Source organism: Heloderma suspectum, chromosome 1 (assembly GCF_057233095.1).
Source record: "Heloderma suspectum isolate Gila_16-S chromosome 1, 16-S_ref, whole genome shotgun sequence".
NCBI lineage: Eukaryota > Metazoa > Chordata > Lepidosauria > Squamata > Helodermatidae > Heloderma > Heloderma suspectum.
Genome location: NC_139458.1, coordinates 112,377,453 through 112,392,927, shown reverse-complemented (window position 1 = coordinate 112,392,927; position 15,475 = coordinate 112,377,453). Strand labels below are relative to the sequence as shown.

At 42.5% G+C, this 15,475-nt stretch overlaps 1 protein-coding gene across 2 annotated transcripts in view; it reads left to right on the top strand.

Annotated features, from left to right (window-relative positions):
• The window catches only part of MICAL2 (microtubule associated monooxygenase, calponin and LIM domain containing 2), a 203,350-nt gene that overhangs the window by 79,431 nt on the left and 108,444 nt on the right, over positions 1 to 15,475 (top strand). The window contains exons 15-20 of one of the 2 annotated variants that reach the window (XM_084853971.1): positions 2,106 to 2,162; positions 3,225 to 3,371; positions 6,994 to 7,104; positions 9,085 to 9,294; positions 10,773 to 10,874; positions 11,666 to 11,791. In XM_084853971.1, coding sequence (XP_084710097.1) covers positions 2,106 to 2,162; positions 3,225 to 3,371; positions 6,994 to 7,104; positions 9,085 to 9,294; positions 10,773 to 10,874; positions 11,666 to 11,791 — 753 coding nt within the window. The remainder of the gene's footprint in view (positions 1 to 2,105; positions 2,163 to 3,224; positions 3,372 to 6,993; positions 7,105 to 9,084; positions 9,295 to 10,772; positions 10,875 to 11,665; positions 11,792 to 15,475) is intronic. The other variant, XM_084853961.1, reaches the window with a different exon arrangement.

Here is a 15,475-nt window from a genome sequence, read left to right as displayed (position 1 = left end):
AGCTTAACGATCTGTATGCTTCAGGCCTTCATGCCACTGATGGCCTCAGGCAAAACTTTTAAGATACTTTATAACTTTAGAAAGCTGAAGAGTCTAGACTTCTAAACGTGTTTATTGTTATGAATAGGACTGGCATCAAGGGTATGCATGGCTGGGCACCTGCTAAGGGCCCACACTCCAGCAGAAGCTCACCGACCAGAGCCCCCAGAACTTGCTCCTCCTCTTCGCCATTGCAAAGTGCCTCTTCCTCTGGCCCAGACAACTGTGGTGGTGGTGAGGAGGAGCAGTTGATGCCACTGCCTGCCTGCTCACTGGCTCTCTGCCTGTCAAGGAAGCACGTCAATGATAGCAATGATGAGAGAGAGGATGAGGAGCAATAGCAGTTGGTGACAATGATAGTGAGAAGATAGGCTCACTGAAGGAGGAGACCCATTGAGGATGCCTTGCCCAAGAACCCTAAAAAACCTGGAGCCAGCACTGATTATGAAAGATTAGTTATATCATTATGGTTCTATGCAAGGAGCTGTTGGCCTTGGTCCAAACTAATATCTGTGAGGGCCTGGCTCAGTCTTGAATCCGCTAGATAGCCTTGGACAGAAGACTTCTCAGTTCCTGTTTCCCCTATCTGTAAAATAGGAATTGTGTGATTCCAGGGCGATTATTGATCATGATCGCAAACCACTCTGCACATTTAAGCTGCAATCCTGAACACAGTGGCTCAGTTCCATTTATTTCAGTTGTGCAGAGGCACTCACAGGATGGATGTTGTATTATAAGCCCTTCTGAGATTTATTTGGCTATTGACAGTGGATAGAATGTTGAGTTCCTGGTTCATTAGTTGGACAGCCAGTATGGTACAATGGGTAGTCTTAGCCTTGGAAATCCCAGTTCAGATCTCTGCTTAATTATGAACCTCATTTGATGACCTTGGTCTACCCAACCTCACCATTCTTTCAAGGTAGCTAAGAAGCTAAAAAACAAATGCTGAGCTCCTCACAGGGGAGCTGGGATGCAAATGTTATAAAATCATCTGGTGAATAAGTGCTATAAAAGCTTGAATTCATTGTTCTATATGATGAGGCACCAAAAGTATAGGATTGGCCCAAGGCCAGTAAGCACTGAACACATGCTTAAAGTTATGTTGAAGGGTTACAAGGCCCAGTTCAGCAAAGCCATTGTACACAAGCCTAATGGTACTTGGGGAATGTTAGAATGATTCCAACTCTCCATTATGGAATATGGTGTTGCTCTCAGCTGACTTTTGCGATACGTAAAAGCACATGTTCTTTGAGAAAAACCATGTGGTTGCTCTGACAGCCCTGGGTTGTGACTCTGTATTTTAGATAAGGTGATAGCTTGAGGCTGTTCACCAGGCCTGTTTATCAAGGAGCTACTGTGTTAGGGCAAAATGACACATGACTTGACATCCCTGTTTGTTGTGTGTGTGTGTGTTCCCATTCATGTAAAAAAAAAAAGTATGGGGTTTTTACAGCAAAAGAAGCAAATGGATGACAGGAGATGTGACTTCCAACCATCCCTCACTTACATTCCATTGTTTCAGGCACTGTTCTCAGTCCAGTTTATTCCTGGTATCTTAGCTGACTGGGGAGAAAAGTCCTTGGGCTGACAAAGTGTAGGGAGGTGAGGCAAAGGAGGGAGTGGGTTCCACTTCCATCACCCACATACTCTTCTGATAAAACAAATCAGACCCCCCACCCACCCTACTTTATATATGAATAGGGCAGATAGGAATAAACAAAGGTAGCCGCCTTGTTGAGTCTAGTTTGATCCTTAGATTAAAAAGTTTGCTGAGAAGAGGAGGGTATTTATGGTACAGGGAGAACTAACTTCAGCTGATTTCTATGATAACTTAAAGTAGCCTAGAATTGACAAATGGAAATATTTACATGTTTAGTTATTGATTGAATTAAGGCAAGTGCCTAACCTTAATACCTCTCTCTAGTTCTTCCATTCATTTTTTAATTGACCAGAAAATTTGTGGGATGTCATCATTTTAGCAGCCCTTATTGATAGGTTGTTGATAGATTCTAGATGTATATGTTGTTGTGAATGATATCTTTTTTGCTTGATTCCATTGCTTTTAGGCGGAAGAAAATGAAACCAGTAAAAGGCGCCGTAAAAGTCTTATGAATTTTGAAGAGGTTGGTACTAATTTTCATTGCTAAATTTGTTCTTGCCATATAATAGGATTGTTTCTAATAGAGAAGGATCAGAGAGAGCTTCTACATTCAGGCTTTTAACACATCAACGTGGCCAAAACAAGCATTCTTGTATCGTTATCCATCAGGAGTGTAAACAGAATGCAACATTGCTTTGGAACCTTCTTTGGACAAGGGGCCTCTTTACTTTGGTCTGCTTTGGGCAAGACCTACTTCACTGCAGACCCAAGACAGAATGTCGCTTTTGTTATTACTGAGAGCCAGTGTGGTGTAGTGTTTAGAGTGTTGGACTAGGACAGGGAGGACCTGGGTTCAAATCCCCCCTTGACAATGAAACTCATTGGGTTGCTTTGGGATGGTCACTGACTCTCAGCCTAACCTACCTCATAGGGTTGTTGCAAGGATAAAAGGGAGATGAGGAGGAGGATCGTGTACACTGCCTTGGGCTCCTTGGAGGAAAAGGCAGGATATGAATGTAACAAATCAGCAAATAAATAACAAATACATTTTCTGAAGTTTCGAATGTCTCTCCATTGAATGACTGTATGACAGCTGCTCCTGTCAGCGCAAGCAGGGACTGTCCTGTAGGCAGATATGAGGGCAGCTGTCAGAGATCAGCTTCTGTCAAAGATGCTTTCCCCGCCCCTCCTACATCTGTCTTGAAATTTAATTTCAAATGTTTACATTGCCCCATTTCAAATACTTAGGGAAGGTAATTCTAAAATCCTGTTTACATTTTTAATGTGTTTTACTATCATACATTTAATAACCCTTCTGTAACTGGCATGCAAGACCAGTTTAGACAAAAAGATGACTAATTAACAAGGACCATCAACACTAAGCAGTGAAAAAAAGAAGGTGGTTCCTTAACAGTACTGGGAGGGTCTTTATTCTGCATGAGAACAGCTGTTCTTTTCAAGCTATCAAATGTAACAAAGAAAGTCACTGGCATTGAATATTAGTCAGATGCTATGTTAAGCTGTTTCTAAGTCTGCTGTAGAGTACAAACATCAGACACATTTTCCTTTTCTTGTTTGGTTGCAGTCTTCAAGTTCTTTGAATCGAGGAACAAATTCTGGTAACCAACTAGGGGACGTGAAAGAAACAAATCAAAACAAAGTGAAGTCTATGGCAACTCAGCTCTTGGCCAAGTTTGAAGAAAATGCTCCCAGTGCTTCACTACGTAGGCAAGTGAGTAAAAAATAATTGTCTCCATTTCCAAATGGGATAACAAACCATTCTGAGATCTCCCCTCAAACCCAAAGCCTGAATTGCCTTGAGCTCAAAGCTGGAATTATTTCAAAGGAGAGCTGCTAGTAGGGTCTGTTTGAAATACTTGGCACATGACATGTTTATATGGTGTAAGGAGACAATGCCCCAAAGTTCACATTTGCTCCCAACCAGCAATCTCAAGAAGTATTCACATGGATCTGTGCCCTCATAGAACAATTCTTCTGGACAATGGAGTTGTGTGGAGTTCCCACATACATAGAAATAGCTAAATCATAGCCAGGAGAGGAGACTGTGTGTAGGCAGTGACAGCTATCACATGATATAGGAGGAGAGAAAACATGAACATCTTCCACTTCCTAGTTTTTTAAAAAATGTCTAATGACCAAAGTGCAAAATTGAGTATATCCCCTGAAGTTAAATATATGTGGTCCCACTTCAGACACTAGACAGGAGCTCTCTTCAGGTGTTCTACTGGGCCAGTTCACGCAGTTGCAAGGTGGTTAACAAGCCACTGTTAGCAAGCCCAGAACTCATGAGCTGTTGAAGGGTAGCGGGGTGGTTTGCTACTCACCCCAACAAGACACACTTGCTTGGTTTGGATGGCACAAGAAACTGCGCCGGCATGGGTAATTATACAGATCTGGTGAGCATGCACAGAGTGGTTAACCACCCTGCAATCATGTGAACCAGGCTGCTGTGTTGAAAGAACACATGAGGAGAGGAGCGCACCCCCTCCATTGTCACAGCCCCACCCCCTCCATTGTCACATCTGTTGCCCTGGATGCTTCAAGGGCAGCAGTCCGAACAGCAGAGCCTCCATATCAGTAGAAGCTTTCCAAATCAGGGTTCTTAACTGTGTGGACAGCCCGCATGGATAGAGGTGTCTCCTCTTCAGACAGTTGCCCTCCACGTGTACAGGGTGATGAGAGCAACGGTGGAGGGGGACAGGGCTGGAGTGCTCCTCTCCTTTCAACGTAGTAAGAAGAACTCCTGGAGAGGGCTAGTGTGACATGCTTATGTGACCTCTACCTCCATTTTGTTGGGAAGCTTTGACGTGAAATTGCATTGTCTGGCAACTTAGTGTTAGGCTGGTTCTGTATCCAGCATGGCTTAATACTGGGATTTTATAGCCGCTCATTGCTATCATGATGCCTAAGGTAGAATAGCTCTAGCTCAGTGGCAGAGCACATGCTTTGGATGCAGATGGTCCCAGGTTCAACCCCTGGCATTTCCAGGTCAGGCTGGAAAGAATCTTGCCTGAAACCCTGGAGAGCTGCTGCCAGTTGGTGTTGACAATACTGGGTTAGATGGATCAATACTCTTTGATCAAAAAGATCAGTTGCCGTTTAACTGGTTCTTCCTCAAGAATGCTTTTGAAATCATTTCTGTGTAGGATTACATAGAAAATATGTCAAAACTGCAAACATAGGTTTTTTTAAGGCAAGATCTATGAGTAGGATCCAAATGTTACACAGCAAGAAAATGTTTTGAAATGCAGCATATACATGCCTACATAAATTAATCCCACTCATGGAAATAAATAACAGGGATCCCCAGTGTGTCACCCACCAGCGCCATGGCACCCATGAAGGGGTTCCCAACATGGCACCAGTGGACAGCCACTGAACTTTGTTATTTTTTGTTTGTTTGTTTCCATTTTTAATATACATATATCGATTTGTATAAATCCAGAGGAATGAATACATTTGAAATGCATATAACTTTCTAGCAATTACACATAGGCTTCAGCAAAAGTAGACCAAATATCCAAATAAGTATCCATTTGAATGTGGCATCTATATGCTATCCATTCAAATATTGGAAGTGTTGTAAGGTCCTCAATCCATTGCATTATAGGAGGTGAGTGTTTATCCTTCTGATTTTATTTATTACATTTTATTTATTACATTTATATCCTGCCTGTTTTCCTCATTTAAGGAGCCCAAGGCGGCGTACATAATCCTCCTCCTCTCCATTTTGTCCTCACAACAACAACCCTGTGAGGTGGGTTGGGCTGAGAGTCTGTGACTGGCCCAAAGTCACCCTGTGAGCTTCCATGGCCGAGTGGGGACTAGAACCCAGGTCTCCCAGCTCCCAGTCCAACACTCTCACCACTACGCCACACTGGCTCTCTGATGTTGTAATTTCAGTCTTAGCTGTCAAGAAGGCATGGAGAATCCATTTACATTGGCCATTTGTTAATTTCCATGAAGTAGGTAAATAATTTACATCAGTAAATATTAAAGACTGTTCCAGTACAAAATTTATCTGTGTAATAACTTCCTTCCCAAAAGAAGCAACTACTGGACACTGCCGAAACAGATGTTTAAAAGCAGCATTGGTTGTATTGCGCCACCAGCAATTAGCCGAATTAGACAAATCTGTATTAAAGAGATATTACAATGTCCAACAGACATGAAACAAAAATTTTTGCTGAATAAGATGCAGCCTAAGATCCATAGATGCGACAGGTAGATGCCAAAGCGGCAATCCACTGATGAGGTATTTTGTGGTGATGCCCACGGCAGTTTCTCAAATTCCCAAATCTGCCCGTGGGCTAAAAATGTTGGGGACTCTGATATATAATATAATAGAACCCATTTTTATCCATATGGATAGCCAACTAGAGATGTAAAGGCCCAGGGGAAAAATGGAGGAAACTCTATTTTCTCCCAAGCTCTTTACATTTCTACCACCTTATTCCGGTATAATTTTGGAACCCTTTAGCATTAAAGCTGAAATCCAGAGAACTGTGCAATTCCACAGATATGGGGGGGGGGGAGAGAGAGAGAGAGAGAGAGCGAGACTGTGCTGGATAGCAAGCTGCTTTAAAGTGCACCATGCAAGGCTGCTGAAAAAAAATGGTAGTTCTATTGCACCAAAATCAGCTATGTTAAAATAGCATTAAAATTCATCTTAAACATTCTGTCGAGGTCAAGGTAGGTGTATCAATCTTTTAATTGTGCTTATCAGTTCTCTGTGCATTCATGTCAACAAAAGTTCATGCTTATAACTAGACACACACTATGTTACATTCTGATGAATGGCTTGAAAATGATGAGAACAAATTCTCTTCCAGTTTGCAAATGATTCTCTGCCTGGTTGCTTGGATCCTTACTCTAATCAAGACTACCATTTTGGCACAAATAGCAGCTTAGCAGAGGTGGACGTGAATTTAGTTGGGACTGCAGGTGAGGAGAAGGCGTAAACTCTCCCTCCTCACACCCCACCTTCCCAGTTCTGCTCAGACCCCTCCATAGCTGCTGTTTACATAACAAAACATGTGCATGTTAATTACATTTCACACCTAGCTTAGCCATATGATTCTATGATTACTGGCTATTCAGTGTGTAGCAATTTGTGTATTCCAGATACTGTTACATTTGTAGATATCAAAGTACAAACTATGGTACCTTCATGAACTCCAAATATCTCTTGTAGAAGCTCTGACATAACACCACTATTGGTCTTCAAACGTGTTTTCTCCTCCCTTCTGTCTCATAATGTCTTTTTATCCTGTTCCTACTCTTCATAAAATATTCCTTTCTCTCCTTGGGCTATTCCACTTTTTATATTTAAGGAGCTAGTAGATAAACCAGCTTTGCAACTCTCTTCCGAAACTCCTGTAAACCCTCGCTTTGCTAAACCCAAGGAGCCAACCTGTAACCCACCACCTCCACCAAAAAGTCAGGTAGGAATTCATAAGGGCATACCTTCTTTACTGACAGTGCTTTTTAACCTTACTGCTGCATGATGGATGATGCCAGTGACAATTCCTTATTTCCTTCAAAAACATTGAAATGATCATTTTGAAACACAGTGAACTACATTAAGACAGTGATACAGTTGGCAGCGATGCTTAGCTGCCTATTAAGATTGAGTGCCACTATTCCTTATCCCAGATGTAGGAGTGCACAGAGAATGGTATACAGGAGTACACAGAGAATGAAATGAGTCAGCTGAACTGTGTTGGGCTTTGCTGCCATCTTTGGCTTTTCAGCACACTAGGTTGAACAGCCTCCATGGTTGCTTTGTTCATCGTGAAATCATTGCCAGCTGCTGTGCTGCAATGCACACTGTACTACAGGTTGCCTTACTTTTTAAGAGCACCATGCTAAAACAGTCATGAGGATTGGTTATGGGTAAAGGCAGAGGTAGAAGTGTTCTGGTTGCAGAAACAGTCTAGAGCTGTAAGGGGCAAAATCCATGGCTCCTAAAGCAGAGCCAACACAAGGGTAGGGTTCATCATAATTAAGTGTAAATTATTGTATGTGTTGTTTCTAAAGCCTGCGAAATACGAATACATTTGGATGTGGCATATTCCAATGCATGATGTCTGTTAGAATACTTAGGCAATGGAGGTTTGATCCAGTGGTTGTCTGTCTTATGGTTAGTTGACTCAGAAGCCAATAAAAGATCTAGAGCACATCTCCAGGGAAATAAACACGGTTATCCTATTTTTCCAAATTCCACTAAACAATCTTGTGGTTAAGGCTGTCTGAATAGCTTCCCATGCATTACAGCCTGCCTTTAAGTCACCCACATTTTGATTACACTTTTGGATTGGCATATGCCACAAACAAAGGTGGCCTGCTAAAGAATGTGACCTTAATCTCCAAACTCCCTACTTCTACATGAAGGACAAGTCAATGACATGTGCCCGATCTCGTCTAATCTTGGAAGCTAAGCAGAGTCAGCCCTGGTTAGTACTTGGATGGGAGACTGCCTGGGAATCAGGCTTCCTGCATTGAGCAGGGGGTTGGACTTGATGGTCTTGTAGGCCCCTTCCAACCCTATGATGCTGTGATTCTATGGTTCAGTTGCATGAACATGCATGCTTTGATTTTAGAATCATTTATGAATATTAGATTCTCCCCTCCCCCAGTCTTATTAACTGTATGCAAGCAGGTGTATTGTAAAGCTGTCTTCCTACTTGATAAGCATGTATTCTTTATTCTCACACCCTTTAAATAGAGGAGACTTTATGGCAATACTGGTTGACGAATGACTTATTACTGTTAATAACTATAGCTGAATATTATTCTCTGCAGTTTGTTGCCTGTTTTCTATAGCAGTGGTGTTTCTACAACAGGGCTTCTATTATGTGGAAGTACATTCCCTTCATTTGGGTGCAAGACTTCCATTGAGGCTGCCAGTAATAAAGTTACTTATTCAGTACACTGTGTTCTTAAAGCATTTCACAAACACAATCTCGGTGATCCCAAACGTGACCCTCAGTGACCCTGTGGGGTATTAGTATCGCTATATTGCAGATTGGGGTAAACCGGAGGCTGAAAGGGAGGAGCTTGTGTAGGGACACGGAGTAAGTTAGTGGATGAGGTGAGATTTTAATCAGGGACCTGCTGCCTCTTAGCTTATTCTCTGTCCTAAAAGAAAAAAGAAAAAGGTGTGAGCCATTGAAGGTCCAAGTGGTAGAGATCTGCATGTACTGTTCATTTTATATGCTATAGTCCACTGATAACTACATGAGTGATATGCACCCCTGCCTAGTGACTTCAAAATCAGTTAAATCCTGTTGAATGGAATGTTCTTGTGCACGAGGTGCCTATTTGCATACTTGCGCAGGGATTATGGCCCATTCTAGTCAATTTCAATACAGAATGTGCTTTGATGGAAGAAAGAAAACTTTTTTCATTTCAAGTGTTTCCAGTTTCAGGCAGTAGCTAGGGCTAACTGTGCGGTCGGGGAGCCCATGCAGTCTTTGCCTGGTGCTCCTCCAGCGGCCAGGCATTTGCGAAGTATAGACCGAACTGAACTGAAGCCCAGCCTTTCTGAAACACTTGCGTCTTCCTGTCCTGCTGCGTTTGCGCTCTCTGGTGTGCTTCTGCGCCTTCAACACGTGGAAGAAATATGTAATCAGGTGACAAACTCTTCCTCTATTTCTCTCCCCACCTCTCCCTTCCCAGCTTCCTTCCCCTCTATTGCTGGAACAGGCCCAATAGTGGGTCATCTTTAGGCCAGTTTTGAGCCATGTACATCCAAGTTGATTCAACCATGCAAGGCACTGTTTCTGTTTCTGTCTCATATACTTTCACATCTTGCTACCTGCTGTTTACCACATCTTGAATACTGTACATTGGGTGAAGATGAGCATAATATCTCCAGAATAGCAAGACTGGTTTGCAAGCTTCCTCACCATGTTGTGGTCAGTACAATGTACCCTTCTCTCTCCAGAGTTGAACAGGGTGGGGGGCATGCAGGAGGGGAGTTCGGCAGGTTTTTGTCCAAAACTGTTTATGGAAGCTACTGGTCTGGTTTTGTTAAGTGCTGCAAGTATATTAATTCATTTCATTTATTAAACAAATGCATGGCTCAACTTTTTGTCAGAGGACCCTCAAGGCATCTCGCAGCACCAGTCCCCAGAAACCTGGGGATGCACCCATGATATCACCAAGACTCCTTCCCGCAATCCCCAGAGTCTGTTTGCAACTATTTGAAAATGTTTCCTTCTCCCCGTTATATCCTTAGATATAGCATTACTTTGTATCTGTTCCTTTTTTTGTTACTGTTTTTTGAAAGGTCTTTGAGACTCTCGTTCACAAGAAAAGACCCCCTTCCCCCCCTTCCTAGTAATACAGTTGATGATACATGAAACAATAAGCCCTTATTTCTTGTGGTTCCCCCCCCCCAGGGCCCGCAATCCCTTCAGGTCACTGGCATGTGTTCAGTTCTGTGTCTTACAAATTAAACTATTTGCAGTTATTGCTTTCACATTTCCTTGTTTGCTTATTCCGGTGTTATGTTTTTTAAGACAAGAAAAAACACTGCAGGAAAAAACAAAGGATTTTTTTAAGGGAAAGAAAGATAAGAAAAAGTAAAATAAGTAACCCAGCATTTGTTGATGCATAGTAAAAGGGGAAGAATGTGTCTTCTAAGGCGTTACAGGAAGGAAGGATTGACATTTCCATGAATAAGTTCACTTGGAGACCTTCATGGATTAAAAAAAGGGGGTGGGCAGCGTGCCTGAGCCACTGAGGAGGAGCAAGGGGAAGATCGGTGGCTGACCCAGTATTCAACTTGGTAGAATGTCTGTCTGTCATGCAAGCTGCACAGCTGGGAGGAAGCCAAGCTCAGAGCTCAAGTAAAGAACCCATGGTGCCTTCTCCTGTAAAGATCACATCTGGCTTCAGGTGTACCCCATTGCAGAATATTCAAGCATGAATTCTGTCCACTTTTACTTCTCTCTGCCAGTATGTTCTTTCCTATGCTGCTTTTCTGTTCACTGATTACTCACTTTTTTAAAAAAAACTACTGTATTTCTGAATAGTTACTGTTTCTGTCTTTTCTTGATAACCAAAACTTTTATTCCGTTTCCTTTTCTCTTCCCTGTTGCTGCAGAAGAGAGCTCAGGCCTTAGCAAATAGAGAATTCCATAAAAAGAGCATTAAAGAAAAAGCCGCCCATCTTGCCTCGATGTTTGGCTATGCCGACCTCCCAAAGGTGAATACTGTGTTTGCTTTGCAGATGCAGATAAATAAATTGGGGGGCAAGTGTTGGTGCTTTCCTCTCAAATACAGCTAGCTCACTAATAACTTTGTTTCATGTCACTGAACAGGAATAGGAAAATGAAGAGCAAATGGGAAGTTAGTCCACAGTCTAACGCAAAGTGGTGCAAGCTCAAACCTGTTGGAGTTGGCCTAACTCTGTGATAGAATGTGGCTTTAGGGTGCAATCCTATGGCCACTAGACAGTGGCTAGACGGCCATAGGATTGTTCAGTTTCCAGAAACTGACCTCGGAGCCCATGGTCCAAGGTCGGTTCCCAGAAAACCACCTCCCTGTCCCCTCCCCCACCACCTCATAGGCGGCGTGGATCATCCCAGGCTCCAGGCTCTGAAGAGCAGTGTGGAGTGGGAGGAAAGGGGGCGTTCCTGGGGGTAGGGAGGGGCGGGGATGGCAGAAGTGTCATAACGATACTTCCTCTATGTCGCCCAGCCACACCCACCCACCCTCACTCTGAACCATTCCAGCTAGGCAGCCAAAATCATAGAATAGTAGGGTTGGAAGGGGCCTACAAGGCCATCAAATCAGCCATCTAGCCCATAATGCAAGGCAGCCGGAGCACAGAAGAGAAGATCCCCTCCGTGCTCTGCTGCCCTGCACTGGATAAGATTGTTCCCTCCCTCTTTTCTTCAATAATTTAGTGCATGGTGATGCAATGCCATTTTTTTTTTTAACACTCATTAATATGAAAATCATCTGGGATAATTTTCCTCTTTCTGCTCTGTACAGAATAAACTTCCTACTAAAGGTCTCTCCTATTCTCAGCTCCCATCTCCCTCTTGCCTTCCATCTCATGATTCAGCTGCTTCCTCTTCATCCATTGATTCTGCTTCCCCTGCTATTCATTCTAAAAAGGTATTCCTTAACAGGTTTCCATGTCAGATTCATATTGTCACTAAAAAAATAAATAAGTGAACTGCACACAGTTGGCATTGACCCTTAAGACTTAGCTTTGCACGGTATGTGTGTGTATCTATACTGCATTTCACTTTAATAGAGCCGAGCTTGTTAATTTGCATGCTAGCAAAAATAAAAGAAGTGGAAGTAATTCATGGGCTACAGGGAATTATACCAGTTCCTTTCCCTCCCATCCCTATCTTTTGAAAAGCATCAGAACGATGACTGTCATTATGATATTTTTAAAAATTAATTTAAATGGATATCTGATAACTTCTCTCACTGCATTAAATATCCCAGAGGAAGAGGGATGACAGGATGTTGACTGTGGATCAGAAATATATGGTAAACAAGTAGTACTTGATTTACAGTCTAGAGGCATATCAAAACTTCAGTGGTAAATGTCTTCTCTTCTGAAGCCTGACCCTCCCTTACCAAGACCCAAAGCCAGTTCCATTTTAATTGTCCAAGCAAACTTTTCACCTCTTCTTAACAAAGACAGGGCAAGAATAGCTTGCTAGAGAGCCACTTTTTAAAAGCAAAGAAGCGGCTTTTTACTTTAGTCAAGCGTTTTGGGTTGCAGTTGGTTTATCAAGCAGTCGTGGGAACTCAGCTAGCCTGGAAGGTCTGCTCCTTCATCTCAGAGCTCGAAGGAAATATCCTCTGGATATGCTCAGAAGTAGTGTCTATTCAACATGTTCCAGGACTGCACCCTAGTGAGCCCTGCCTTTAAATTCTAGTTCAGATTATCTCCAAGACCCATTCTGCATTTGGGAGGCTCAAGCCCCAGGAAGGGTGAGCACTGCCCCTCTCTACCATAATAATTATCTTTCTCTGAGCTTGGAGTATACTATACATATAGATCCGGTGAAGTATCAAGACTATAAAACTGAATAATGTAAGTTGCATAATTGGATTTGACTGCTTTGTTTGCATGGAAAATATGGAAAGGGGTTCCTCCCCCCTCCCATCACGTCACACGCTGATTACCCTTTTTAACACACATGTTTCCTTACTTATTTTGCTTCTCTACAATCCTGGCAACTGAAAACCGCTCCCTTGGCTTTTTGTTTTCATGGCCTGTTCTGCACCTTTATCTTGCCTAGCCTAATCTTCACACATGAAATAATCTCACTGGAATTTTGCCTGTTTTTAAAAAGACCAGGAAAACATTGTCTGTGTATTAGGCCAGACTGTGTTTTCCTATATCTTAAAAGTATATTTTAAATATTAGATTCTATTTTTTAACAATGCAGAACTTGCAGAGTATTTGTTTACTAGCAGAGTTAAGTACTGTGCTGTACTAGTCTATGTAACTAGTATTTTTTAATGAATTAAGTGTTGGTGATTTTCTTCCCTAATTTCCCTTATAAAATGGAATTGGAAAAACTGCAAGTATCAGTACTTGGGTTTACATAGAAACCTATGCTTCTGTTTGGATGGAAAGTCTGTTTGTCAATTTGTTGCCATTTAATTCCCTGGACTTCGGCAGTGGGAGGTGTACAGACACACACACACACACACACACACACGAAACTAAGGCCTAGTTCTCAAAAATAGCAAATGATGAGGTAAACCTCTGGGCTTTATCTCTTCAGATGGCAGGTGGATTTACAAGCCAACAAAATCCTTGCACATAGAACATTGCTCCCTGAGATGCTTGCTTTCTGAGTACAGAGATTTTTGTATCCATAAAATACAATCCATAAAAGAAGCTGATGTGGCAGGATTTGGCATTGACATGGGTTCTAGGAAGGAAGGGGAGCATTAATATGCCTGCTTGAGTGTCAGCAAAGATGACAGTAAATGAAAAGCAACTGGAGGATTCTGCTGTGCAGAATATTCTTTCTTGTGCCACATCTTGAGGCTTTATTAGTCTGTTAGAGAATTGACTTCATTTTTCCTTGGAAAATGGTAACTTGAACATAGTGGTTAAAAAAAAAAAAGGTGTCCTGATTCTTTGTAGTTCAGACACCAAAAGGGGTTTGAATGGGCTTTCAAGTGGCCAACCTATGTGTGTCTGACTAGGTTCTGCCCCATTGTACCAGTGGACCAGTCCATCCACACTTCCATTGTTCTCTGCCATTTCATGTACTTTTTAAACAAAAATCAAATTTATGCATGACACATGTGCACACCTTCTGTAGTGTAAACTGATAGTTGCCTCGTAAGTAAAACTAGGCTTAAGCAACACAGTTTAGATTGTAAATACTTGAATGGAATCTCCCTCCCTAATATAGAATGTAAAATTCAAGCTTTTATCTAGAGATGGGCAATGTGGGGCCCTAGAGATGTTGTTGGACTACAACTCCCATCATGCATCACCATAGCCTATCCTGGCTATGGCTGATGGGAGTTGCAGTCCTACAACACCTGGGCAGCCACACATTGCCCACCCCCGCCAGAATATGGCACTGCTGTCAGAGTCTATTCCAATGTTGAAGGTGTTAACTTCTGGTCTTAATTTAATTGTACTCTATTTAATAAAAACTGCTTTCCCCCACTATTTTAATAAGTGTAGGTATGTTGCTCTACCAGCTGCCATTATGACTGATGAAAAGTTGACATTGATTGTTTTGGTGGGTGGGGCAGCTAATTTACTTCAAAGGGTGAAAATCATCCTTGGTTTAGTCATACATGTCTTTTCAATACTTAAGCATGTTCAGCAGAAAAACTCTTGTCTTAAATGACATTTGTTGCATTCTGGATTATTCATTGTAATATTTTTTAAAATGTATTTAAAATAAATTATTTTACAATAATTTAATAATTTAATAATTTAATAATTTATTAAATAATTAATAAATTATTTCAGTTGTTTGTAGTATGGGAACACATGGCAAACTAGTCAAAGTTTAAGCCATTTCTGAGAAGTGTAAACAACTTACATTGAGGACTGTGATATTATGACTATAATTTCTATGCTTTTATTTAATGTGCCCAAAACTGGCATTGGCATTGCAGAACATCATTCTGTGAAGGTGTCATTATGCCTAAGATTTATGTTAGGGCTGTGCATGGACGCCCCCAATCCGACTTGGCTCAGGCTTGGTCTACGAAGCCGAAGCGGGATTCGGACATCCGAATACTGCTTTGCCTCCCCCCAACACGCTGCCCAGCCCCCAGCTCCTTATCTGGGCCCTTGGTCCGGAAGGGGGGGTACCACTGCCTTGGGAATTGCCACTGCTGCTGGGGAAGCCGCTGCCAGGGGAAACGCCGCCCTTTGCAGCCCACCGACCGCCAACATACACTGGGCGCCCTCCCCTCCTTCCAAGGAAGGGAGAGAACGCAGTTGGAGGGCAACTCCTGCTTCTGCCCAAGCCTTCACGGGCTCCTTGCTTGCAAGGAGCCCGTGAAGGCTTGAGTGAGGCCAGCAGTGGCAGCTTGCAATGAGGGCGGGGTGCCACCACCATTTCCTAGGCCTTCTGGACACCAGCAGCAGCTGTCTTGTTCTGGGGAATGGGAGGAGCCATTTCCCCCTGTTTTTGTGCCATGGCTGAGCCCACAAGTGGCGGATCTGTGTTTTTTTTGGTTCAGTCCGCAGAGGCAGATGTGCTTTGTGATTGGATGGTGGTTTTGTGGGTCTCCCCTTTAAAAAAACATTTGAAATCGTGAGGATCCCTTTTTGATTTTATGGATCCT